The 27,267-nt window shown below is 46.5% G+C and overlaps 3 protein-coding genes across 5 annotated transcripts in view; 2 read left to right on the plus strand and 1 right to left on the minus strand.

The window, feature by feature from the left end:
* Positions 1-24,848, minus strand: part of LOC144480903 (uncharacterized) — a 45,091-nt gene extending 20,243 nt beyond the window's left edge. The window contains exons 1-6 of the mRNA XM_078200531.1: positions 24,051-24,848; positions 22,834-22,963; positions 18,425-18,590; positions 7,857-8,137; positions 1,451-1,752; positions 1,238-1,366 (exon numbers count right to left, since the gene is read on the minus strand). Coding sequence (XP_078056657.1) covers positions 1,238-1,366; positions 1,451-1,752; positions 7,857-8,137; positions 18,425-18,590; positions 22,834-22,963; positions 24,051-24,748 — 1,706 coding nt within the window. The 5' untranslated portion in view covers positions 24,749-24,848. The remainder of the gene's footprint in view (positions 1-1,237; positions 1,367-1,450; positions 1,753-7,856; positions 8,138-18,424; positions 18,591-22,833; positions 22,964-24,050) is intronic.
* LOC144480817 (uncharacterized) overlaps positions 1-27,267 on the plus strand; it is a 1,107,688-nt gene that overhangs the window by 33,688 nt on the left and 1,046,733 nt on the right. The window lies entirely within an intron of this gene.
* LOC144480796 (uncharacterized) lies at positions 3,258-8,361 on the plus strand. Its single transcript, XM_078200395.1, has 2 exons — positions 3,258-3,380; positions 5,703-8,361. Exons 1-2 carry the CDS (start codon positions 3,280-3,282, stop codon positions 6,493-6,495), a joined length of 894 nt encoding a protein of 297 aa, XP_078056521.1. The 5' UTR covers positions 3,258-3,279; the 3' UTR covers positions 6,496-8,361.

The raw sequence follows: 27,267 nt of genomic DNA on the forward strand, positions 1-27,267 counted from the left end.
TATTTTTATTGAATTCAAATTCCACCAACTGATGTGGCAGGATTCGAAACCCGGTCCCCAAATCATTAGCTGAGTTTCTGGATTAATAGTTCAGCAATAATACCACCAGTCATCACCTCCCCTAGTTCAACATGGAGTGTAGGAGAACAAGTCAGGAGCAGCACTGGGCACCCTAAACCTGAGATTCCAATCTGGTGACTCTATAATACAGGACTGTAAACACACTAAACAGCAGAAGCAGCATGTTCCAGGCAGGGCCAAGCGATCCCACAAACAACGGATCAGATCAGAGCTGCAGTCCCCCCACATCCAGTCGTGAATGGTGGGGGACAATTAAACAAATCACAGAGAGAGAAAGCTCCACAAACATCACCATCCTGAATGACTGGGGAAAGAAGTGGATCAATGCAAACAACTGTGATTTGTGTTTGGTGATCGCGGATGTGTTACGGATGCCTTCCATGGATTCCAAGGCCAGGAAAGACACTCTGGAAGGTGTGGGGAGCTGGGACTTGCCCAGGAGAGTAACTGAAGGTATAAAAACTGAAATAATCTAGAACTAGAAAGGAGAAAAGGCCACAAAAATGCAGCAATTAGTAACAAGACATTGATTAATCTTTTCTTATCCTGGAGAAATGAAGGTCCCAGCTTTGTGTCTTAAATAATATTAGTTAATTTGACATTTATCCGGAGTAATAAACTCCAGCCCAGTTATAGCGATCACACACATCAGCGAAAACACACCCCAACTGTCAGAATGAACATTGTTCAGTCGTGGATGTGATTAACAGCAGCAATAACAGCAGAATCCAATTCCTCCAGACATTTGTCAATTTGCTGGTGAGTTAGAAGATGGGTTGACTGAGTGAATCCCATCTCACACTCAGAGAAGGTGAACGGTCTCTCTCCATTGTGAGTGTGTTGGTGTCTCAGCAGGTGGGGTGAGTGAGAAAATCCCTTCCCACACTCAGAGCAAGTGAACGGTTTTTCCCTGGTGTGAATGTGCTGGTGTGTTCGCAGGTTGGATGAGCGAGTGAATCCCTTTCCACAGTCAGAGCAGGTGAATGGTCTCTCCCCGGAGTGAACTTGCTGGTGCCTCAGCAGAATACTTGAGGTCTTAAAGCTCTTCTCACATTCAGAACATTTGAAAGGTTTCTTATCTGAGTGAACAAGTTGGTGTGATCTGAGGCTGGTTAAATAAATGAATCCTTTTCCACACAAGGAGCAGGTGAATGACCTCTCCCCAGTGTGAACTCGCTGATGTTTCTGGAGGCTGGATAACTGAATGAATCCCTTCCCACACACTGTACATCTGAATGGCCTCTCCTCATTGTGAACTCGCTGGTGTATCAGCAGATCACTTGTGGTTTTATAACTCTTCTCACATTCGGAACATTTGAAAGGTCTGTTATCAGTGTGAACCAGTCGGTGTGCAGCGAGGTGGGTTGATCGTGTGAATCCCTTCCCACACACAGAGCAGGTGAACGGCCTTTCCCCAGTGTGAGTGCGTTCGTGTTCAATGAGGTTCTGTGATCGTTTAAACAGCTTCCCACAGTGACAGCAACTGAACTGTCTCGCAATGTGAACAACCTGGTGCTTGACCAGGTCCTCAGAGCTTTTAGAGTTGTTATCGCTGTCAGAGTGGTTAAAAAGCCTCTCTTCAATGTGAACTTGCTGGTGGGTCAGCAGGTGGGATGACTGAATGAATCCCTTCCCACACACGGAGCAGGTGAATGGCCTCTCCCCAGTGTGACTGCGGCGATGTATTTCCAGCAGCGATGGGTAACTGAATCCCTTCCCACAGTCCCCACATTTCCATGGTTTCTCCATGGTACAGGTGTCCTTGTGTCCGTCAAGGTTAAACAATCTGTTCAAGCCTTGCCCACACAAAGAACGTGTGTATTATTTCTCAGTAAGAGAATCAAGAGTCATGGGGATCAGGCAGGAACGTGGAGTTCAGGATTATATCAGATCAGTGAATAGTGGAGCAAACTCAATGGGCCCAATGGCCTAATTCTGCTCCAAGATCTTCTCATCCTTTGACTCTGCTGTGAATAGTGAGATTTTTTAAAAATCAGGCTGTGTAACTGGTTAAAGCTCTTTCCTAAGTCAGTTTACTGGAACACTCTCACTCGGGTGTGTGTGTAAGTCTTGGTGCTTTTCCAGTCACACTGATGTTTGAAATCTTTCCGCACCGCCAAAACAGAAAAACATTTCTCCTTCCACATTTAAAGGTCGATGATATTCAGGTTCTGATGAATTGAGTGACTCTGTCAGCTCTTGATGTGATGTTTGGTTTCAGTTTCCCATCTGCAATTCATCACCCTTGTGGACCTTGTAAAAGACATTGACAGAGTCAGTATCATTGTCAGCACAGGATAGAAAGTCAGAACAGACAATTCTCGTTTCCATGGAATATTATTTCAAATCTTGTTTCCCCAATCTTGTGGTCCAATCAAACTTCCATCTCAACTAAACCAGAACTTTGTTTCCAGTGTCTATGAGACACTCTGTACCCTGAGTTGTGGAGTTTTCGAGTGTTCCAGTCGACACTGCACGGTTCTTCTGCAGGACCACAAGAGCATGGACAAGACCACGGAAGAGAGGCCAACAACCTAGTTACCCCATGCAGATCTACAAATCACTGTTTTAACCAGCCCCAAGAGCAGGTCCAGGAAAAGATCCTCTGACCTCCCAAGCCTTCTCCACATGGGCAGCCAATGATTAGGAGCGTGGGGAAGAATAGAAGTGGAACTAAAAGTGGAGAAGCAGCTCCTTCAGGGACTGCAACCTCTCACACTGAATATGTACATGGTTCATGGACCCCTGCAAACATCAGCTGCAGGCTGGGAGTGGGTGAAACTGTTTAGACACCTGTTGCCCAGTTTGGTGGGAGGCATGGTGGCACAGTGGTTAGACCTGGCTTCAGTTCCCGGATTGGGTCACTCTCTGTGTAGAGTTTGCACATCATCCCTCTGTCTGTGTGGGTTTCCTCCGGGTGCTCAGGGTTCCTCCCACAGTCCGAAAGACGTGCTGGTTAGGTGCATTGGCCATGTTAAATTCTCTCTGTGTACCTGAATAGGCGCCGGAGTGTGGCGACTAGGGGATTTTCGCAGTAATTTCATTGTAGTGTCAATGTAAACCTACTTCTGACACGAATCAATAATTGGAAGTCTGATGTACTGGAAACTAGGATCCGGTGGGAACTGTAAAACCTAAGCCCCGCCCTCACTGTTGCGTCACGAAGACCCTGGCGCATGCGCCTCTCGTTGATCCAAGATGGCGGCCGTTAACCTGGACTTGGGCCTCGGGCAGAAAAAGATCCGGAGCTGCAAACACGGAAGCGCAGAGTCTCAATCGGGGTTTGAGGCGCCCACCAGGTGTTTAGAAACTTTCTCTATCCAGAGCCGGCTCCATCGCTCCCTCAGAATTTCCGCTTCCTTCCCCGTGGCAAAGAGACAAAAAGAGAGACTCACCCCATCGCCATGACTGACAGTGCGCATGCTCCAGTACTGGGCGATACTGCGGCTGCGCAGTAACTTCCTCTGGTGTAAATAGGGGGCATTCACCACCGCGGCGAATGCTGGGTAAACGCTCCGTCATTGAAAGTCGTTATTATTGACTGGTCATTTTTTTGTTGTGATGTGGAGATTGGAAGGAGGGTTGAAAAAGCTGTGCACAGATCCTTCATTCATCAGAAAGAACAGAAGTGGGAACTGGTGGATAATTTTGATTTATTATTGTCACATGTTATGGTTTACAATGAAAATTATTATTTCTTGCACACTGTACAGACAAAGCATTCCATTCATAGAGCAGATAGGAGAGAAGGGAAGAAAAGGGTGCAGAATGTAGTGTTACAGTCATATCTAGGGTGTAGCAAAAGATCAACTTAATATAAGGCAGCTCCATTCAAAAGTCTGATGGCAGCAGGGATTAAGCTGTTTTTGAGTCAGTTGGTACGTGATCTCAGACTTTTGTATCTTTTTCCCGATGGAAGAAGGTGGAAGAGAGGGTGTGTGGGGTTCTTTTTTGATTTTATTTATTATTGTCACGTGGATTAGTATACAGTGAAAAGTATTGTTTCTTGTGCACTATACATGCAAAGCATACTGTACATAGGTAAGGAAAGGAGAGAGTGCAGAATGTAGTGTTACAGTCACAGTTAGAGTGTAGAGAAAGATCAACTTAATGAGAAGTAGGTCTATTCAAAAGTCTGATGGCAGCAAGGAAGAAGGTGTTCTTAAGTCAGTTGGTAGATGATCTCAGACTTTTGTACCTTTTTCTTGATGGAAGAAGGTGGAAGAGAGTATGTCTGGGGTGTGTGGCATCCTTTATTATGTTGGCTGCTTTTCCGAGGCAGCGGGAAGTGTAGACAGAGTGAATGGATGGGAGGCTGGTTTGCGTAATGGACTGGGCAAATGCCCCAAGGTTTTCCACAAACAGCAGCAATGACAGCAAAATCCAACCACTCCAGTCAAATGTAAACTCGGAAGCTGGTGTGACTGAGTGAAGTATTTATTTGAGTAACTGTCAGGATTGTTTTCTCATGGGTATTCCAAGTCATTTTTAAAATCATTCAATGGATTCTAGTCGTTGTCTAGATGAGCATTTATTGCCCTTGAAAAGGTGGTGGTGAGCTGTCTTCTTGAATCACTGCAATCCATGTGGTGTAGGTACATCCACAGTGCTGTTAGGGAGGGAATTCCAGGATTTTGATCCAATGACAGTGAAGGAACAGTGACATATTTCCAAGTCAAGATGGTGAGTGGTTTGGAGGGGGACTTCCAAGTAGTGGTTTTCCCCACCTGTCCACTGTCCTTGTCCTCCTAGATTGTAGCGGTCATGGGTTTTGTTTCCTTGTTTTCCTTTCATCTGTGGAATTTGCTACCCCAAAGTGCGGTGGATGCTGGGCAGTGAGTAATTTAAGGAGGAGTTGGACAGATTTTTAATTGGTTATGGGTTGAAAGGTTATGGGGAGAAGGCAGGAAAATGGGGATGAGAAGCATATCAGCCATGATTGAATGGCGGAGCGGACCCGAGGGGCCGAATGGTCTAATTCTGCTCCTATATCTTATGAAATTGCAGGTTTCATACAGATTTGCAAACGAACAAAAAAGGCCCAGGTATTTGTCCTGAATTACTATCACAGACAGCGATACGTTACCAATCACCAATTGTCCTTTGTGATGGTGATAGTTGGCCTTGTTCTTCTTGAACCTCTGCAGTCCATATAGTAAAGGTGCTCCCACAATGCAAGAGTATTAGAATTTTAACCCAGTCACGTTGAAGGGACAGTGATATTTGTCCAAGTCAGGGAGTTGTGTGGTTTTCCCATGTCCCAGCTGCTCTGGTACTTCCAGGTGGGGAAGATTGTGGGTTGAGGAGATTCTGCCAAAATCCTGGTTGAGTTGCTGATGCATAAAGTCTCTCTCCATCACCCTCCTCCCGACCTCTCCCTCTTCACGCATAAAGGCTGAATTCTTGTTGTTGGCTCTGAAGAGGTGGAGGGTTCCTTTCCCTCAGTGCATTGGTGAACAGTTTGAGGCTTTGTCACAATCCAGCAGCTTTCATATCCACTATTTCCTAGTTCCAATCCCACAATTTACCAGATTAGTTCAACTCAGTTTCACATTTTGTCTTTGTATATTTATGGCTTGTCTCTCATGTTTCCCTCTTTCTGTTTTCAATTCATTTTTCAGGGGATTAGAAGGTGAGGAATTACAGAAAATTGTAAATCAAGGATCACATCAAGATCAGACAGAGAGCTTTGATCCATCAGGATCTAAACATCATCGGCCTTTGAACATGGAAGAAAAATGCACCGTTCACAGAGAGGAGACACTGTACATGTGTTCTGTGTGTGGACAAGGCTTCAATCGATCATCTGGCCTGTCGAGACACAAGCGCAGTCACACCAGGGAGAGACCGTATAAATGTGGAGACTGTGGGAAAGGATTCAATTATCCAGTTGACCTGCAAAATCACCAACGCACTCACACTGGAGTGGACACCTTTTACCTGCCCTGTGTGTGGGAAGGGATTCACTCAGACAGCTGGCCTGTTGATTCACCAGCGCATTCACAGCAGGGAGAGGCAGTTCACCTGCTCCGAATGTGGAAAAGGATTTACTCAGTCATTGGCCCTGCTGATACAGCGACACATTCACACAGGGGAGAGGCCTTTCACCTGCTCCGTGTGAGTGAAGGGATTCACAGATTTCTCTGCCCTGCAGAGACACCAGCGAGTTCACACCGACAAGAGTTTAAATGCCCTGAGTGTGGAAAGAATTTTAAAACTCGATGCACACTGCGGGAGCACCAGTACATTCACACCGGTTCCACAGCGTTCAGCTGTTCCCACTGCCAGAAAGGGTTCAGGACATCATTCCACCTTGTGGCACATGAATGCATTCACACTGGAGAGAGGCCATTCCCCTGCTCTGAATGTGGGAAGGGATTTAACCGATCATCCAACCTGCAGAAACACCAATGAGTTCACAGTGAAGAGAGACCGTTTAAATGTCCAGACTGCAGGAAGAGCTATAAAAGTTCTGAGGAACTGCGTCACCATCAACGTGTTCACTCTGACGAGAGACCATTCACGTGTTCTCACTGCGGGACTGGCTTCAGGCGATCAGGCGACCTCACTGTACACCAGCGAGTTCACACTGGGGAGAGGCCATTCACCTGCCCTGTGTGTGGGAAGAGATTCACTTGTTTATCCTCTCTCACTTCTCACCAACTTGTTCACACAAATGAGAGACCGTTCAAATGTTCTGACTGTGAGAAGAGCTTTAAAAGCAGAAAACTTCTGCTCGCACACCAGCGAAATCACTCTGAGGAGAGACCGTTCACCTCCACTGAGTGTGGGAAAGGATTCACCCGGTCATCCACTCTGCTGAGACACCAACAAGTTCACAGTGAGGAGAAGCCGTTCACTTGTTCCTTGTGTGGAAAGAGATTCACCCAGTCATACAACCTGGTGAAACACCAGTGAGTTCACCAGTGATCACAGGGGTGTGATTCTGCTGTTATTGCTGCTGTTAATCACATCCCAGACTGAACTATGTTTATTCTGATAGCTGGAGTTTATTTTTGATGTAAATCGGCCCTGTTGAACTTGGGGTGAGCCCCACAGCATCTCACATTCATATGTCAATAAATCTTCACGCCTGCAGACCTTGTTTTAAATTTAAATCACTCAGAAACTGTATTGAACTAAAGATGAACAATAAACAGATGACAGTCCAATCCACCCCTGTGTGAATGTGCCGATGTATCAGCAGGCCGATGACTAAAGTCTGTTTTGTAACTTCAGGATGAGGATTTGAAAGGTCTGAATGTTGGTTCTCTCATCTGTAGGCTGGAGCTATTTGATAGGTGGGATGTTCATAGCTGTAAACTTGTCAGATGTTAAGGAATTACTATTGGAGTAAACTCACCCATTTATAACCTCAGACTCTGGTCCCTATTGTAATGAATAAGTAACACAGTGGAATAGCGGGGTAAATATGTGGGGCTACGGGGACAGGGCCTGGGTAAGATGCTCTGTTGGAGAGTCGGTGCAGACTCGATGGGCCCTGTACCCTTGTGCATTTACCCTGCTAACCCCCCCAACCTACACATCTTTGGACGCTAACAGATAATTTAACATGGCCAATCCACCTAACCTGCACAATTTTGGACTGTAGGAGGAAACTGAAGCACCCGGAGGAAACTCAGACACAGGGAGAAGGTGCAAACTCCACACACAAACCCAAGGCTGGATTCAAACCCGGTGCTGTTAGACAGCAGTGTTAACCACTGTTCCACCATGCAGCCCTTCTGCTGCTGAATCCCACATCCACACATTACTGCCAGACTGGACAATTTCAACACATTCCTGACTGGTCTCCCACATTCTGTAATTTTGAGATAATCCAAAATGTCCTCATGTCTTGCAGACACTTCCTCCATCTCCACAACCCCCTCTTCTAATTCTGGACCTCTGTGCAGCCCCTTTGCAATTCCTGCAGCATTGCTGGCCTGCGGACTAATGTATGGTTCAATTCCCATTCCAGCTGAGGTCGGTGTCGGAGCTGTCTCCTCACCCTGCTCAAGAGTGGGTGGTAACGGCAGCCTGCTACTGACACAAACTGCCAGGAACACAGCTCTGGATGACACATCAGCAGACATTTGGGGTTCCAAATGCTTGAAAACTGTTAACCTGTGTGAAATTGAGGTGTATTCCAGACTAATTTAAATATAGGATGAGTGTCATTGCTTATTTAGTCACTGCTATAAACAGCGGAATTTTCACTTTGTAAACCTCAGCTTGAAGGAATAAAGTGAATAAATTGGGATATTAACTTTTACCATTATCCATCTGAAGCCAATGGACTCCTTTTTCCCTGTCCTGATGTGACACTGAATCTTCTTAGGTTTGAAGAAGAAACTTAACCTTAGAGCACTGGGTGGTACAGTGACACAGTGGTTAGCACTGCTGCCTCACAGCACCAGGGATTTGGATTTGATTCCCGGCTTGGGTCACTATGTGGAGTTTGCACATTTTCCCCGTGTCTGTGGATTTCCTCCGGGTGCTCCGGTTTCCTCCCACAGTGCAAAAGATGTGCTGGTTAGGGTGCATTGGCCAAGCTGAATTCTCGCTCAGTGTACCCGAACAGGTGCCGGAGTGTGGCGACTGGGGGATTTTCACAGTAACTTCATTGCAGTGTGAATGTAAACCTTCTTGTGACTCATAAATAAACTTTACTATTGGCCTCAGTACCCGAGACCTGGCAGGGTGGCAATAATGGCCTGGGGCTCCAGTGAGGTGGACTGGAGGGGCTGGAGTGGGCAAGAGGTGACACTGGGAGGAGCAGCAGCTGGGAGGCCTACAGCGACCTCTGGTGGACAGGAGGGGCGACAGCAGCAGCGCAGTCTGCGCAAAAGCTTCCCCAGTTCAGCTGATCAGAGAGACTGGGAACCTCTTCAAATGTAAACTTCAGCTTCTCACATTCACCCCCATTCATCCCTCTCTCCCTCCATCCACCTCACTCTCCCTCCCTTCTCCATCCCTCCCTCTCACCATCCATCCCTGTCTCCCTCCTCCCATCCCTCCCTACAATAAGAACCATTCACTGAGCACAGCAGTTTCAGCCTCATTCCCACAGTCTGTATTCCAGCCTTTATCACATCCACTCTGCTCCCAGATACTTTACACCATTAGATATTACAATTCAAACTTTATAATCTCTACAATTTACTATTTGTTCAAGGAGATGAGGGCGGCATGGTGGCACAGTGGTTAGCACTACTGCCTCACAGCGCCACGGACCTGAGTTCAATTCCTGGCTTGGGTCACTGTCTGTGCGGAGTCTGCACATTCTCGCCGTGTCTGCGTGGGTTTCCTCCGGGTGCTCTGGTTTCCTCCCACAGTCCAAAGATGTGCTGCTTAGGTTGACTGGCCATGCAAAATTGACCCTCGTGTCAGGAGGATTAGCAGGTTAAATATGTGGAGTTACCGGGGTAGGGCCTGGGTGGGATTGTGATTGGTGCAGACTCAATGGGCTGAATGGCATTCTTCTGCACTGTAGGATTCTACGATTCTATGAGTTCACAAAATTAAAGTTAAAAGTTAAATTTATTTATTAGTTACAAGTAAGGCTAACATTAACACTGCAATGAAGTTACTGGATGGAGCTATTACAAGGGGGCATAACTCTCGGGTTCGTGGTGGGAGATATAGGAAGGATATCAGAGGTAGGTTCTTTACGCAGAGAGTGGTTGGGGTGTGGAATGGACTGCCTGCAGTGATAGTGGAGTCAGACACTTTAGGAACATTTAAGCAGTTATTGGATAGGCACATGGAGCACACCAGGATGATAGGGAGTGGGATAGCTTGATCTTGGTTTCAGATAAAGTTCGGCACAACATCGTGGGCCGAAGGGCCTGTTCTGTGCTGTACTGTTCTATGTTCGACTGTGAAATTCCCCTAGTCGCCACAGTCCGGCACCTGTTTGGGTCAATGCACTTAAATAGCGCGTCTTTCAGACTGTGGGAGGAAACCAGAGCACCTGGAGGGAACCCATGCTGACACGGGGAGAACGTACAGACTCCACACAGACAGTGACCCAAGCCGGGAATTGAACCCGGGTCCCTAGCGCTGTGAGGCAGCAGTGCAGACAGACAGTCAAGAAATCATCAATTCCACTCCCACCCGGAGCTATGGGGATATATTTATAAATTATCTCATTTCACAATAAAATCCACACACTGAGTTTCAGATTTGCTTCTGTTATTATTTTGGTGCCCAGCACGTGGATTAGAGTGAGACTGACATCAACCCTTCATGGTCTCCGTCTGTCTCTGTGTTTGTGAGAGTGTCTGAGATTGAGTGTGTGTGTGTGCGTGTGTCCGTGCATGCGTGTGCGTGCGTGTGTGTGTCCATAGAAGGATAGAAACTAGAAGCAGGTGTAGGCCATTCGACTCTTCGAGCCTGCTCCACCATTCATTTTGATCATGGCTGATCATCGAATTAATTATTCTGATCGCCGCTTCCTCCCATATCCCTTGGTCCCTTTAGCCCCATGAGCGATATCTAATTACTTCTTGAAATCATATATGCGTGTCTGTGAATGTATTTGTGCATCTGTGAGTTTGTCTGTATCTAGAATCATGGACGATTGACTCACCCGATGAAAGCTCGTGATACCAAATAAACCTGTTGGATTTTAACCTGGTGTTGTGAGACTTCTAACTAGAATCATAGAATCCAACAGTGCAGAAGGAGGCCATTCGGCCCATTGAGTTTGCACCGACCACAATCCTATCCAGGCCCTATCCCCTTAACGCCATGCATCTACCCTAGCTAGTTCCCCCTGACACTAAGGGGCAATTTAGCATAGCCAATCCACATAATCCACCCAATCTTTGGACTGTGGGAGGAAACTGGAGCATCCAGAGGGAACCCACGCAGACATGGGGAGAATGTGCAAACTCAACAAATAAACTCAACAGTGACCCAAAACTTGAATCAAACCCGGGTCCCTGGTGCTGTGAGGCAGCGGTGCTAACCACTATGCCACAATGCAGTAATCCAGGGGAATGGGATTAATTGTTGGATTACACAGTGATATGTTACAGAGCAGAAATCCAGGAGAACTGGATTAATTGTTGGATTACACAGTGATATATTACAGAGTCCTAAAATCTGAAATAAAACAGTCAATGCCACAAATAGTCAACAGGCCCAGCAGCTTCTATGAAGGCAGAAACAGAGTGAAACATGCAGCCAAACATCCATATGAATGAGGAGCAGCAGTGGACCATTGGGCCCCTCTGCTGCAGCATTTGACAAGATCCCGACTGATCTGATTGTGGCCAGAACTCCATTTTTCTGTCTCCCCCCTCTCCCCCCCGCCCCCCCCCCCCCCCGAATCCCCCCCCCCCCCCAAATCCTGACTCTCTTGTCAATCAACAATCCATTTATTCAGCCTTAAAAATATTCATTGACTCTGCCTCCACTGCTCTCTGGGGAAGAGAATTCCACAGACCAAAGGCCCTCAGAGTGAAAAATCTCGTTCTCTCTGTCCCTAACGTCTCAAGCGCTCTCCAGAGCCACACAGAGAAAATCAGGATAAAAGCAAATTACTGTGAATGATGGAATCTGAAACCAAAAGAGAAAATGCTGGAAAATCCCAGCAGGTCTGGCAGCATCTGTCAGGAGAGAAAAGTGCTGACGTTTCGAGTCCAGATGACCCTTTGTCAAAGCCTGACCTATGAAGAATTGAGAGAGGGAGGTGGAGAAGAACAACATGAAAGATTTGCAAATTGACAAAATGTTTCACGGCCCAAGACCAAAGCGAGTGGTAATGGGACAAGTAAAGACACAAAAGATGTTCTGGATGAGGTGTGAATAGCTGGTGAGCAATAGTCTGAATGTAAAGTAAACAAGAAGGAAATGAGGTGAAAAAAGCAACAACGAAACACAGAACACAATGGGGGCAGAGATTGTGGTGTAAAATTGTTGAGCTCAGTTTTGTTCTGAAGGCTGTAAAGTGTCTCTTTCAGTTGCGAGAAATAATATTATATTTCCCAGTTCCGATGACAGGTCACATTCAGTCTGTTTCTCTCTCCACAGAGGCTGCCTGACTTGTTGAGTATTTCCAGCCAAAAGAGAAAACGCTGGAAAATCTCAGCAGGTCTGGCAGCATCTGTAAGGAGACAAAAAGAGCTGACGTTTCGAGTCCAGGTGACCCTTTTGACGAAAGCAACAACTTGCTTTCATTCATGAGTATTTCCAGCGTTTTCCGTTTTATGTCAAGCAGAGAATGTGTAAGAATTGTCGCATCTGGAACAGATGTCTCTTACACAGGACACCCCAGCTCGGGTCTTGGGGGATTAACCGGAGAAGCTTTTTAAACTGAGGAAAGTAGCTCCATTTGGGCGCTGACTTTAAACAACATTAACAAGCCCGGGCTGCTGGAGAAACATTTAGGGATTTGTGAGCAGTCAGTTCCGGCTGGTTTGAAGTGAAATCCTGTCGGTGCTGCGGCAAATCTGAACTCAAACCAGACAAACTGGAACCGCTGGGTTAGAGATTCCGGGTGTTGGGATGTGGAGGCTGGGGGAGGGGGAGATGGCGGGAAAACTCTGAGCCTGACTTCAGACAGGGTGAGCGGGGTACAGGGGAGGAATGACAGAGTTAATGTGGGAGTCAGGGACAATAGCAGAAGGTGGGAAGCTCTGGAAAGGAGCATTGAGGATAAAGGCCATCAAAGAATGCTTGTTTAAATGAAGATAAAAGCAAAATACTGCAGATGCTGGAATCTGAAACAGAAACAGAAAATGATGGAAATCTCAGCGTCTGTGGAGAGAATAGAGTTAATGCTTCCAGTCTGGATGATCACAGATGCTGTCAGACCTGCTGAGGTTTTCCAGCACTTTCTGTTTTTGATTAACTGAAGGTTCAGCTCAGCAGGGAAAGAAGCACCGAACTGAACACACTGAACCCAGGGAGAGGGGGTGACCGAGGATAAGGGACAGGCGCAGCTCAGTGAGGCTCTGCAACGTCCATCAACACATCCACATTCAGACCTTAGAGCGCCAAGGGGGAGGGGAAGGAGAAACTATTTGGGACACAGCAGGAGGTCACCCCTCCCCCCACTCTGGGGTTCCACATCCCTCCCACACCTGGGCAAGGTTGGCTCAAGGTGCAGGAAGCTGCAAGCTGAGAGGCTGAGCTGTGAACTGGGCCGGGTTGGGGGTTTGAGTGACAGTCCTGGGGCTATTTCAGGACAGGAACTGCCACAGATTCCCTCTTTTTCCTGGGACGTTTCAGTGGAGCTGTGTTGGTGAGTGTTTGTAATCTCTGTCTCACTGTCTCGGTAATGGGGGTGGGTTGTAGATTGCTGTGTGTGTTAGACTAAATAACCTCTCCTCATGCTGCCAGTTCCAGTCTGCAGATTCCATTTCTCAGTCCAGTTTGCTGCTCTGTCTCTGTCTCTCTGTACTTTGCTGCAGTGCTCCACATTCTGAGCAACATCCAGCCCATTGTTATCACCCCAAATTTGCGGCAAACTCTCTTCACTGTGGCACAGTGGTGCGCACTGCTGCCTCACAGCGCCAGGGTTCGACTCCAGCCGTGGGTGTGTGACTGGCTGTGTGGAGTTTGCACAGTCAGGGTCCAGAATATATTGTTGCGGTTGCAGGCAGGATGAAGAAAAAGGTCAGGATGGGGATTAGCAGAGTAAGTGCGTGGGGTTACTGGGATAGGAGGTGAGCCTGGGAAAGATGCTCTCAGAGTCAGCAGAGACTCGATGGGTAAAATGGCCTCTTTCTGCACTGGAAGGATTCTATGATTAGTGAATTACGGTGAACAACTTTTGAATGGAGGGATTTCTGAGGCGCAGAGCATTGTGGGAAATGTGACCGCCATTAGTCAATGCCTGACTCTAGATGTTTCATTATAGACTGAGGGCAAGTCAGCAAACTGAGCCCTCAATTCTGTTTGTGACTCTGACAGGTTGCCTGGCCTGTTGAATATCTCGAGGATTTGTTCTTTTTGTCCCAGATACAGTCTCTACAGAGTTTCCTGTGTTATTGTTTTATAGCTTCGAATTTGGAAACACAGTTAGGAGCTGGTTTGAATCAGGCTGCGTGTTGGATGCAGAACTCAGTTCCTGGCCTCCTGCGTGTTTTTTTTTACTGTTGCTTCGGTCTGGACTCTGTTCATCATCTGTCTCTATAGGTTCTCTCTCAATCCCCTTTTTTCTGTTTTAAATCAGTTTCACAGGGACTAGAAGGGGACGATTTGCAGTCAGGAAACTGAAAGTAAATATCATATCAGGAACTGCCATCATAACTGAATATCAGTGGATTTTGAACATGGAAGGAAAAAGCACCGTTCACAGTGGAGAGAAACCGTACACGGGTTCTGTGTGTGGACGAGGCTTCAGCCGATCCTCTGGTCTGGCAAAACATAAGTGCAGCCACTCCATGGAAAAACTGTGGAAATGTGTGGACTGTGGGAAGGAATTTAATTACCCATCCCAGCTGGAAACTCATCGGCGCAGTCACACTGGGGAGAGACCGTTCACCTGCTCTGAGTGTGGGAAGAGATTCACTCAGTCATCCAACCTACTTACTCATCAGCGAGTTCACACTGATGAGAGACCTTTTAAATGCTCAGACTGTGGGAAGTGCTTCAAAAGTTCTTGGGAACTGATGTCCCATCAACGTGTTCACACTGATGAGAGACCTTTTAAATGCTCAGACTGTGGGAAGTGCTTCAAAAGTTCTTGGGGACTGATGTCCCATCAACGTGTTCACACTGATGAGAGACCGTTCAGGTGCTCTCACTGTGGAATTGGGTTCCAGCATTCACATAACCTTACTGTACACCAGCGAATTCACACTGGGGAGAGGCCATTCACCTGCTCCGAGTGTGGAAAAGGATTCACTCGGTCATCCCAACTATTGATACACCAGCGTATTCACAATGGGGAGAGACCTTTTAAATGCTCTGACTGTGTGAAGTGCTATAAAAGTTCTGGTGAACTGATGTCCCATCAACGTGTTCACACTGATGAGAGACCGTTCAGGTGCTCTCACTGTGGGACTGGGTTCAGGCGATCATATGATCTCATTCTACACCAGCGCACCCACACTGGGGAAAGGCCATTCACCTGCTCTGAATATGGGAAGGGATTCATTCAGTCCTCCAGTCTGCTGAGACACAAGCGAGCTCATGCTGGGGAGAGACCATTCAGCTGCTCTGAGAGTGGGAAGAGATTCACTCAGTCATCCTACCTGCTTAGACACCAAAGAATTCACCAGTAACCACAGTGATTGGAATCTGCTGTTAATCCTATCCAGGACTGTAATATGTTCATTGCGTTTGTTTTTGTTGATGTTAATGAACTCCAGCCAGTTATACGGTTTAATATTCTGAATAAAAGTCAAATAAATTATCTTTGTGTTCAGTACTGTGAATCTTTTTAATATCATCAGCACAACTGAATTCCTTCTGAGTTGCTCTCCCTTTGTCCCTCTCCCATCTTTACCTCCCCCGCAAGTGCTCATTGGGAATAAAACTCACAATCTTTTTTGTCACTAAGTTTGAGACAATCCAATCAGCTGCCTCTACTGCTTCCCTCCTTCCCCTAACCCACTGGAACAAACCTCCTCTAACGCTCCCCTTTGTCTGAGCTCTGAACTCTCATCTTTCTGCAGTTTCTCTCCTACCTCCCCTCATGTCCTCTTAGCGCTCATCTTGCCCATGAGACCCATCTCTTGATCCCTCAATCCTTTTCCCACTGTACTACTGACAGCACAACTTCTCCATATCAGCTGATATTGTCAATATCTTCCTCTCCTTCAAATCCGATATCATCACCCACTTCTCAATAAAATATCTTTGACCCATGCCCTTGTGAACTACCATCCCATCTCCCTTTCCTCTCTAAAGTCCTTGAATGTTTTACCTTCCACATATTGTAACTTGTTTTCCCTTTCTCACTGACTGTAGTAAAGTTTAATTTGTTTGTGCAGAATCTGTGGAATCTTTTGCCTTTATTCACTTGTTAAGTGTTTGAATCTCCACCTTTGTCAATTTTATACAAACTCACCCAAATCTAAAAACTATTTTGTGGGAATTGGGGGAATAGAACAGAAGATGGGTTTCTGCTGCTAAGTTACAATCTCAGCTGATGTTACTTCTGGGCAGGAAGGTCCCAGAATAAAACCCTGGCTCAATTGACCGTAACTTTCCCCACGATCCCCACCTTCTTGGTGCGTTTGGCCATCTTCCCGGATGGAGCAGAGAGGGCGGACATGAAAATACTGACAATAACACAAGATTCCTTCATTCCACACAATCACAGTGGCGAAGTGAGGTAAATGGCCTCTGCCTGGGAGATCACTGAATCCTCAGGCTACTGAAGGGTCATTTTCAAACATAGAAACGTTGGAGGATTGTGCTGCTGGATTTTTCTTGTTCCTATTTTTTTCATATTAACGCAGACGAATCTATTTAGAGAATTGAAACTTGCCTCAGAAATAGCAACAGGCGAACTCGAAGACAAACACATTCACAGAAATGCACTCTCAGACAGACACAGGCAAACTCGCACACACAGACATGCAGACAAAAAAACACTCTGACTTCACAAATACACACACACTCACAACACAGAGACAGGCTGAGACCAATTTCAGTCCAAATAATCTGCTGGGCACTAAAATAATGTGAGAAGTCTCACAACACCAGGTTAAATTCCAACAGGTTTATTTGGTAGCACAAGCTACTAGCTTTCGGAGCGCTGCTCCTTCATCAGGTGACTGGGAGTTCTGTTCACAAACAGGGCATATAAAGACACAAACTCAATTTACAAAATAATTTACATAATTTACATAATCCTGTTCATAAGAGCAGGATATGGTGCTCGACTCAACGATCGACAGTTCTGACGCGCCACAGCGAAAAACCGCACCCACCTCCTCAGAAGACAAACACGGGACATTGTGGAAAGAGTACCCTTCATCGTCCAGTACTTCTCTGGAGCAGAGAAGCTACGACATCGTATCCGGAGCCTTCAACATGTCATTGATGAAGACGAACATCTCGCCAAGGCCATCCGCACACCCTCATTTCTTGCCTTCAAACAACCGCACAATCTCAAACAGACCATTGTCCGCAGCAAACTACCCAGCCTTCAGGAGAACAGTGACCACGACACCACACAACCCTGCCACAGCAACCTCTGCACAACGTGCCGGATCATCGACACGGATGCCATCATCTCACGTGAGAACACCATCCACCAGGTGCACGATACATACACTTGCAACTCGGCCAACGTTGTCTACCTGATACGCTGCAGGGAAGGATGTCCTGAGGCATGGTACATTGGGGAAACCATGCAGACGCTACAACAATGGATGAATGAACACCGCTTGACAATCACCAGGCAAGAGTTTTCTGTTCCTGTTGGGGAGCACTTCAGCGGTCACGGGCATTCGGCCTCTGATCTTTGGGTAAGCGTTCTCCAAGGTGGCCTTCAAGACACACGGCAGTGCAGAGTCGCTGAGCAGAGACTGATAGCCAAGTTCCGCACACATGAGGATGGCCTCAACTGGGATCTTGGGTTCATGTCACACTATCCGTGACCCCCACGACTTGCCTGGGCTTGTAAAATCTCGCTAACTGTCCTGGCTGGAGACAATACACATCTCTTTAACCTGTGCTTAACCCTCTCTCCACTCACATTGCCTGTACCTTTAAGACTTGATTACCTGTAAAGACTCGCATTCCAACCATTATTTTGTAAATTGAGTTTGTGTCTTTATATGCCCTCTTTGTGAACAGAACTCCCACTCACCTGATGAAGGGGCAGTGCTCCGAAAGCAAATGGCTTTTGCTACCAAATAAACCTGTTGGACTTTAACCTGGTGTTGTGAGACTTCTTACTGTGTTTACCCCAGTCCAACACCGGCATCTCCACATCATCACTAAAATAATGACAGAAGCAAATTTGAAACTCAGTGCGTGGGTTTTATTGTGAAATGAGAAAATGTATAAATATATCCTCTCGCTCGGGTTGGTTTGGAATTGATGATTTCTCTGCTGTCTATAAGGTTACTGAACAAATATTAAATTGTAGAGACTGTGAAGTTTGAATTGTAATATCTATTGGTCTAAAATATCTGGGAGCAGCGTGGATGTGATGAAGGCTGGAATACAGACTGGGGGAATGAGGGTGAAACTGCTGTGCAGAGTGAATGGTTCTTGGTGTCGGGAAGGATGGATGGAGAGAGGGAGGGATGGTGAGATGGATGGAAGGAGGGGTGGATGGAGGGAGAGGGATGGATGGAGAGAGGGAGGGATGGTGAGATGGATGGAGGAAGGGATGGATAGGTGAATGTGAGAAGCTGAAGTTTACATTTGAAGAGGTTCTCAGAGTCTTTGAGCAGCTGAACTGCGGAAGCCTTCGTGCAGAGACTGTGCTGCTGCTGTTTCCCCTCCAGTCCACCAGGGTTCGCTGTAACCCTCTCGGCTGCTGCTCTCGCTGGTGTCACCTCTTGCCCGCTCCGGCCCGGCCGCTGTTCCTTGGCGGATGGGAGATCGGAGAGGAATTGGAGAAAGAGGTGGAACAGTAGGGCGCATGCGTAGCCGCCATGTTTGTGAGGGGCAATGTTTTGAAATTCTTCCCAGTGACAGAATTTGAACATCTTGTCCATCAAACTGCTTCACTCTTTCACTTCCAATTTCTTACTGATGAGCAGAACAACAAAATCAGGGCAGCGAAGATAATTTGTATTCATACTGTGTCTTTAACAAAATAAAATAGTCCCAGACATTTCACAAAATTGTTCCAGTTCTTTGAAAAAGGGTAGCACAGTGGTTAGCACTGCTGCCTCACAGCTCCAGTGACCCAGGTTCAACTCGAGCCTCGGGTGACTGTGTCTCCCCGTGTCTGTGAGGGTTTTCATCTGGGTGCTCCTGTTTCCTCTCACAGTCCAATGACGTACAGGCTTGGTGGATTGGCCATGATAAATTGCCCCTTAGTGCCCCAAGATGTGTAGGTTCGGGGAAGTAACAGGATATGTGGGGCTCCGGGGATAGGACCTGGGTGCAGAGTCCAGATAAGTTGGCAGGTTTCTTTCCCTGAAGGACCATGAGTGAATCAATTGAATCCAGCAGTTTTCATGGTCACTTTTTCCTGGTGCCGGCCCCACAAATGACCAGATTCATTCAGCTCAATTTCACAACCTGTCTTTGTGCTTTTGTGGGTTCTCTCTCACTCCCTTTTTTCTGTTTTAAATCAATTTCACAGGATTTTAGAAGGGGACGATTTGCAGTTGGGAAACTGAAACCAAACATCACATCAGGGAATGATACAGTCGGCTAATTTATCGTAACCTGAATATTGTCATATTTTAAACATGGAAGAAAAAAGCACCGTTCACAGCGGAGAGAAACCCTACTCGTGTTCTGTGTGTGGTCAGGGATTCAATCGATCATCTGACCTGTCAAAACATAAATGCAGTTATGATGGGGACAAGCTGTGGAAATGTGAGGACTGTGGGAAGGGATTCAATTACCCATCCCAGCTGGAATGGGATGGGTAATGGGCAGATGTATGGGATTGGGGGTGATCTAGGAAAATGGATCAGGAATTGGCTAGCGGATAGGAAACAGAGGGTGGTGGTTGATAGTAAATATTCATCATGGAGTGCGGTTACAAGTGGTGTACCTCAGGGATCTGTTTTGGGGCCACTGCTGTTTGTAATATTTATTAATGATCTGGATGAGGGTATAGTTGGGTGGATTAGCAAATTTGCTGATGACACCAAAGTCGGTGGTGTGGTAGACAGTGAGGAAGGGTGTCGTAGTTTGCAGGAAGACTTAGACAGGTTGCAAAGTTGGGCCGAGAGGTGGCGGATGGAGTTTAATGCGGAGAAGTGTGAGGTAATTCACTTTGGTAGGAATAACAGATGTGTTGAGTATAGGGCTAACGGGAGGACTTTGAATAGTGTGGAGGAGCAGAGGGATCTAGGTGTATGTGTGCATAGATCCCTGAAAGTTGGGAATCAAGTAGATAAGGTTGTTAAGAAGGCATATGGTGTCTTGGCGTTTATTGGTAGGGGGATTGAATTTAGGAGTCGTAGCGTTATGTTGCAACTGTACACAACTCTGGTGCGGCCGCACTTGGAGTACTGTGTGCAGTTCTGGTCCCCACATTACAGGAAGGATGTGGAGGCTTTGGAGAGGGTGCAGAGGAGGTTTACCAGGATGTTGCCTGGTATGGAGGGGAGATCCTATGAGGAGAGGCTGAGGGATTTGGGATTGTTTTCGCTGGAAAGGCGGCGGCTAAGAGGGGATCTTATTGAAACATATAAGATGATTAGAGGTTTAGATAGGGTGGATAGTGATAGCCTTTTTCCTCTGATGGAGAAATCCAGCACGAGGGGGCATGGCTTTAAATTGAGGGGGGGTAGTTATAGAACCGATGTCAGGGGTAGGTTCTTTACCCAGAGGGTGGTGAGGGATTGGAATGCCCTGCCAGCATCAGTAGTAAATGCGCCTAGTTTGGGGGCGTTTAAGAGATCCGTAGATAGGTTCATGGACGAAAAGAAATTGGTTTAGGTTGGAGGGTCACAGTTTTTTTTTTAACTGGTCGGTGCAACATCGTGGGCCGAAGGGCCTGTTCTGCGCTGTAATGTTCTATGTTCTATGTTCTATGTTCTATGTTCTATGAAACTCATCAGCGTGGTCACACCAGGGAGAGGCCGTTCACCTGCTCGGACTGCGGGAAAGGATTCATTAAGTCATCCACCCTGCTGACACACCAGCGCACACACACTGGGCAGAGGCCATTCACCTGCTCTATGTGTGGGATGGGATTCACTCAGTCACCCACGCTGCTAACACACCAGCAAATTCACACTGGGGAGAGGCCATTCACCTGCTCTGACTGTGGGCAGGGATTCACTCACCAATCCACCCTGCTGACACACCAGCGAGTTCACACTGGACAGAGACCATTCACTTGCTCTAGGTGTGGGAAGAGATTCACTCAATCATCAGCACTGCTCAGACACCAGCGAGTTCACACTGGGGAGAGACTGTTCATCTGCAATGATTGTGGGAAGAGATTCACTCAGTCATCCAACCTGCTGACACACCAGCGAGTTCACACTGGGAAGAAACCATTCACGTGTTCTGAGTGTGGGATGGGATTTACTCAGACATCCAACCTGCTGAGACACCAGCAAATTCACAATTAACTCCAGAGATTGGATTGTGTTGTCAATCAGATTGAGAACTGAGCTATATCCATTAGGATCTGATTCTGCTGATGTTAATAAACTTCAGGTCAGTTATAGAGGCTAATATTCTGGACAAAAATCAAATAATTTGTCTTTGATTTGATTTGATTTGTCTTTGAACCCACACAGACATGGAGGAAAGCTGCTGAATTGTCATAAAAACCTAAGTGGTATGCTGATGTCTGTCAAGAAAGGAAATCTGACACCTGGTCTAGAGTGGAGACAGCGAGAAGTAGAAGGGGCCGGGGTGAAGGAGAGGGATTTTATACATCTAGAACTCAATGAGAACTTTGACAGCATCTCCCAAATCCTCAACATCCACCACCTAGAAGGACCAAGGTAGCAGGTAGATGTGAACGCCATCACCTCCGAGTTTCTCTCCCCCAACTCGCACACAATCCTGACTTGTCTGATATCCAGTACTAAAAGGATTGTATTTGTCGGGTTCTCCGGTTCTCTTTTTGTTTGGGACCGATGTATCTCGTTCTGTCATTCCGCCTTGGTTTCTCTATCTCCCTTTGTCCTGCTTCTGACCGTCTCTGTCTTCACACTGGCTCTATGTTCTTCTGTTTCTCCCCTTTTCCCTAAAGTTCAGGGTTGAGACAATCCGATTTCTTCCACTCTCTCATTTCAACGAGTCCACTCAATTACTCATTATATTATCGCAGCAATAATTGATAACGTTAATAACCAGAACTTAAGGGGTAACATTACGATGGAAAGATTTAAATGCAAATAACTAAAGAATATAGGAAATGAATGTGAATCCAGGGTCATGTTTGCATCTTGTGTTGTTATTTTAGACTAGGCATCTTATCGGAATCTTGGTGGCTCCTTCTTGTTTAAAATGGGCGTTTATAACCACTATTAATTGAATAAAGCGAATCGCCAGCAACAAAATAAAGTTGGGATTATCTCTCATGCATACGTTCAACTGCATCAAATTACATTGCAATAGTAAAAGTACTGCAAGAATAATCCGACATCGTGGCACAGTGGTTAGCCGTGCTGCGTTACAGCGCTGGGGACCTGGGTTCAGTCACTGTCTGTGTGGAGTCTGAAAATTCTCCCTGTGTCTGTGTGAGTTTCCTCCGGGTGCTCCGGTTTCCTCCCGCAGTCCGAAAGATGTGCTGGTAATGTGCATTGGCCATGCTAAAGTTTCCCTAAGTGTATCCGAACAGGCGCCAGAGTATGGCGACTAGGGGATTTTCACATTAACTTCATTGAAGTGTTGATGTGACTGAAAATTTCCAGCATTAAGCCGATGTTTGAATGATCAGTGTCTGTTCCATGGGCTCTCTTCGCTCTGAGATATTTAATATCTTCTGTGTTTTGTTACAGGGATAAATGTTGAAGCTTCAGTGTTTCAAGATCGATCTAAATGAAGCGTTCTGGAAGGACAGAGCATATTGTTGGACTGTAAATACTCGACAGCTGCTTTTCAAACTGTGTTCTGGTGCATCCACTATCCCGGGCAAGCTCTGAGATATTTGATGAAGATATATAGCTCGGGCAATACCGATACGTCTCCGGATTTGTCAGATAGGTTCTCGGCTGCTTTGCACAAAGGAAACAACACTGTTCCTTTAAAAATCGCCAGGGCTCTTCTGCCTGACAGCGCCGTGTATTTCTGTGCCATGGAGTTCACACTGGTGCAGAAATACAGCGAACTCCGCCCAAAAACCCCAGACTGGGGGTTCCGGTTAGAGATCAGCAGAGGGCGCTCCCGCACCGATAAACAGAAACAATTATATCGTGTCCACAGAAAGAGTCACAAGATCATAAATGAAATATCAAATCAAAACAGAACACTCAACCTGAACAGCTGTGCCGCAGTTGGGTTTTTAACTTGCAACTATACTAAAAATACAGTTATGCTTCGTTCACTCATGCTCAGTCCTTTGATGATATTTCCTTGCTCGTGTAATTACTGTGTAGCACTTTCCCCATCTTGACTGTCCGTTTCGAGGTCGCTTTGCTCAAAGGGTCTGTTTGGTCAGAGTATTTTGCTGCCTAACGGACAGTTTATAGAACATATGCATTTCGCAAGGTTGCCATTGTGCTATTTAAAACAATCCCTGGGAACAAGTTACCATCAATGTTCATTCTCATTTTGTATATCTGTGAAATGTTTTCTGACACAATTCGTAAGCCAGGGCTTCCGCCTGACAATAACAAGACCAGGGAATTCATTCCCACCCGTGCCCTTAACAATAAAGTGATTTTCCTAATGGGCACATTGATTAAATCCCAGATTGGGATATTTCTGCTCACTGAAAGGCAGGTCTCCAACATTGGGAAACATGTAAATGACGTGAGAGAATGCAATGACACTAGAACAGATTAATGAGAGTGCGGATTAGATTGAGACTCCTCTGTTTCATCTTCCCTTTTACAGAACGTACAGCAACAATGCGGGAAGGCAGAAGTTGGGTGTTCTGGGGAATTTCAGAGAAGCAATTGTGGAATAAACACATTTAATCTAATTTCCCAATCGCAATTTCAACCTAAAGTTTAAAAGTATTCCGACATGAGAGAGCACTTCAAAAAGGAATTCAGATATGTTGATGATGTGAAAAAGATTCAGCACAGTATTAAACACAAAGCTGGTTTATTTTGACTTCTATTCAGAATATTAAACCACACAACTGGCTGGAGTTCATTATCAGCAAAAATCCAATTAACACATGACAGTCATGGATAGGATTAACAGCAGATTCCAATCACTGTGGTTACTTGTGAATTATTTGGTGTCTAAGCAGGTGGAATGCCTGAGTGAATCCCTTCCCACATTCAGAGCAGATGAATGGCCTCTCCCCAGTGTGAACTCGCTGGTGTGTCAGCAGATTGGAGGACTGACTGAATCCCTTCCCACACTGAGAGCAGGTGAATGGCCTTTCCCCAGTGTGGGTGCGCTGGTGTACAATGAGGTTACATGAATGCCTGAACCTAGTCCCACAGTGAGAGCACCTGAATGGTCTCTCGTCAGTGTGAATACGTTGATGGGACATGAGTGCATCAGAACTTTTGTAGCACTTCCCACAGTCTGAGCATTTAAAAGGCCTCTCATCAGTGTGAACCCGCTGATGTGTCAGCAGGTTGGATGACCGAGTGAAGCCCTTCCCACACTCTGAGCAGATGAATGGCCTTTCCCCAGTGTGAATGCGCTGGTGTGACACCAGATTTCCTGACTCAGTAAATCCTTTGCCACACTCAGAGCAGGTGAATGGCCTCTCCCCAGTGTGAATGCGCCAATGAATTTTCAGCTGGAATGGGTAATTGAATTCCTTTCCACAGTCCACACATTTCCACAGTTTTTCCATGGAGTGACTGCACTTGTGTCTCGATAGGCCAGATGATCGGCTGAAGTCTCGTCCACACACAGAACACATGTATGGTTTCTCTCCACTGTGAACGGTGCGTTTTCCTTCCATGTTCAAAATCCACTGATATTCAGTTACGATAAATGAGATGACTGTCAGATTCTGATATGATATTTATTTCTTGTTTCCTCACTGCAAATCGTCTCATCCTAGTTCCTGTGAAATTGATTTGAAACAGAGAAAAAGTGGATTGAGAGAGAGCCCACAGAGACAGGTTATAAATAGAGTTCAGACTGAAGCAACAATAACAAAAACACTCAAAGAACAATACAGCACAGGAACAGGCCCTTCGGCCCTCCAAGCCCGCGCCGCTCCCCGGTCCAGGATTGAATCCTGAATCCAGGATCCCCGCCCAATTTTCCAGCCTATCTACATCCTAATATCCTATCCACCGAGCTGTCCCTCACAGCTACGATGCTTTGTTCATCACAACCTATTAACTCACCCCCACCCCCCCATTCCAGACCATGTGATCTCCAGGGAGAGGCGAAAACCCAGAGTGAAAACCCCAGGGCCAATATGGGGAAAAAAATCTGGGAAATTCCTCTCCGACCCCCTGAGGCGATTGAAACGAGTCCAGGAGATCACACTGGCCCTGATCAGAAAATGCTTCCCAACCCTATTCATTTCCACTTCTGTTTTACAAACACCATATGAATTCCCTGCCCCCGAGACAGGTTCCCAACTATCCGCAGTCTCGCTCTGTACTGGCACCAGCAAGATGATCATAGAATGAAGCCTTGAAATGAGAAACAAAGAACAATTAGCCCGCGCCGCTCCCTGGTCCAAACTAGACCACTCTTTTGTATCCCTCCATTCCCACTCCGTTCATATAGCTGTCTAGATAAGTCTTAAACGTTCCCAGTGTGTCCGCCTCCACCACCTTGCCCGGCAACACATTCCAGGCCCCCACAACCCTCTGTGTAAAATATGTCCTTCTGATATCTGTGTTAAACCTCCCCACCTTCACCTTGAACCTATGACCCCTCGTGAACGTCACCACCGACCCGGGGAAAAGCTTCCCACCGTTCACCCTATCTATGCCTTTCATAATTTTATACACCTCTATTAAGTCTCCCCTCATCCTCCGTCTTTCCAAGGAGAACAACCCCAGTTTCCCCAATCTCTCCTCATAACCAAGCCCCTCCATACCAGGCAACATCCTGGTAAACCTCCTCTGTACTCTCTCCAAAGCCTCCACGTCCTTCTGGTAGTGTGGCGACCAGAACTGGACGCAGTCTTCCAAATGCGGCCGACTGCGTCCAGTTCTGGTCGCCATAGGAGGCCAGGGACTGAGTTCTGCATCCAACACGCAGCCTGATTCAAACTGGCTCCGAACTAGTCAGCCTGTGTTTCTAATCTCGATACAATAAAACAATAGAACATAGAAACCCTACAGTGCAGAAAGAGGCCATTTGGCCCATCAAGTCTGCACTGACCACAATCCCACCCAGGCCCTACCCCATATCCCTCCATATTTACCCACTAATCCCCCTAACCTACATGTACTGGAACAAAACTCTGTAGAGATTGTATCTGGAATAAAGAGAATAAATCTTGGAGATATTCAGCAGTGATGTGGAGATGCTGGCATTGGACTGGGGTAAACAGTGTAAGAAGTCTCACAACACCAGGTTAAAGTCCAACAGGTTTATTTGGTAAAAAAATCCATTAGCTTTCGGAGTGCTGCTCCTTCATCAGGTGAGTGGGAGTTTTTCACAAACAGGGCATATAAAGACACAAACTCAATTTACAAAATAATGATTGGAATGCGAGACTTTACAGGGGATCAAGTCTTAAAGGTACAGACAATGTGAGTGGAGAGAGGGTTAAGCACAGGTTAAAGAGATGTGTATTGTCTCCAGACAGGACAGTTCATGAGATTTTGCAAGTCCAGGCAAGTCGTGGGGATTACAGATAGTGTGACATGACCCCAAGATCCCGGTTGGGGCCGTCCTCATGTGTGCGGAACTTGGCTATCAGTCTCTTCTCAGTGACTCTGCGCTGTCGTGTGTCGTGAAGGCCGCCTTGGAGAATGCTTACCTGAAGATCATCGGCCTCTGATCTTCGGGTAAGCGTTCTCCAAGGTGGCCTTCATGACACATGACAGCGCAGAGTCGCTGAGCAGAGACTGATAGCCAAGTTCCGCACACATGAGGACGGCCTCACCCAGGATCTTGGGGTCATGTCACACTATCTGTAATCCCCACGACTTGCCTGGACTTACAAAATCTCATGAACTGTCCTGTCTGGAGACAATACACACCTCTTTAACCTGTGCTTAACCCTCTCTCCACTCACATTGTCTGTACCTTTAAGACTTGATTACCTGTAAAGACTCGCATTCCAATAATTATTTTGTAAATTGAGTTTATGAAAAGAACTCCCACTCACCTGACGAAGGAGCAGCGCTCCGAAAGCTAGTGGATTTTGCTACCAAATAAATCTGTTGGACTTTAATCTGGTATTGTGAGACTTCTTATGATATTCAGCAGGCCAGGCAGTCTCTGAGGAGTGACAAACAGAATTGAGGGCTCAGGTTGCTGACTTGCCCTCAGACTGCAATGAAA

This window comes from Mustelus asterias, chromosome 30 (genome assembly GCF_964213995.1).
Source record: "Mustelus asterias chromosome 30, sMusAst1.hap1.1, whole genome shotgun sequence".
Lineage (NCBI taxonomy): Eukaryota > Metazoa > Chordata > Chondrichthyes > Carcharhiniformes > Triakidae > Mustelus > Mustelus asterias.

Bases quoted from the DNA above. Each gene is read 5' to 3' on its own strand.
- LOC144480796 (XM_078200395.1), top strand. From the start codon at position 3,280: ATGGCGGCCGTTAACCTGGACTTGGGCCTCGGGCAGAAAAAGATCCGG. The intron at 3,381-5,702 runs GTGTTTAGAAAC...TTCATTTTTCAG, and splicing joins GGGTTTGAGGCGCCCACCAG to GGGATTAGAAGGTGAGGAAT.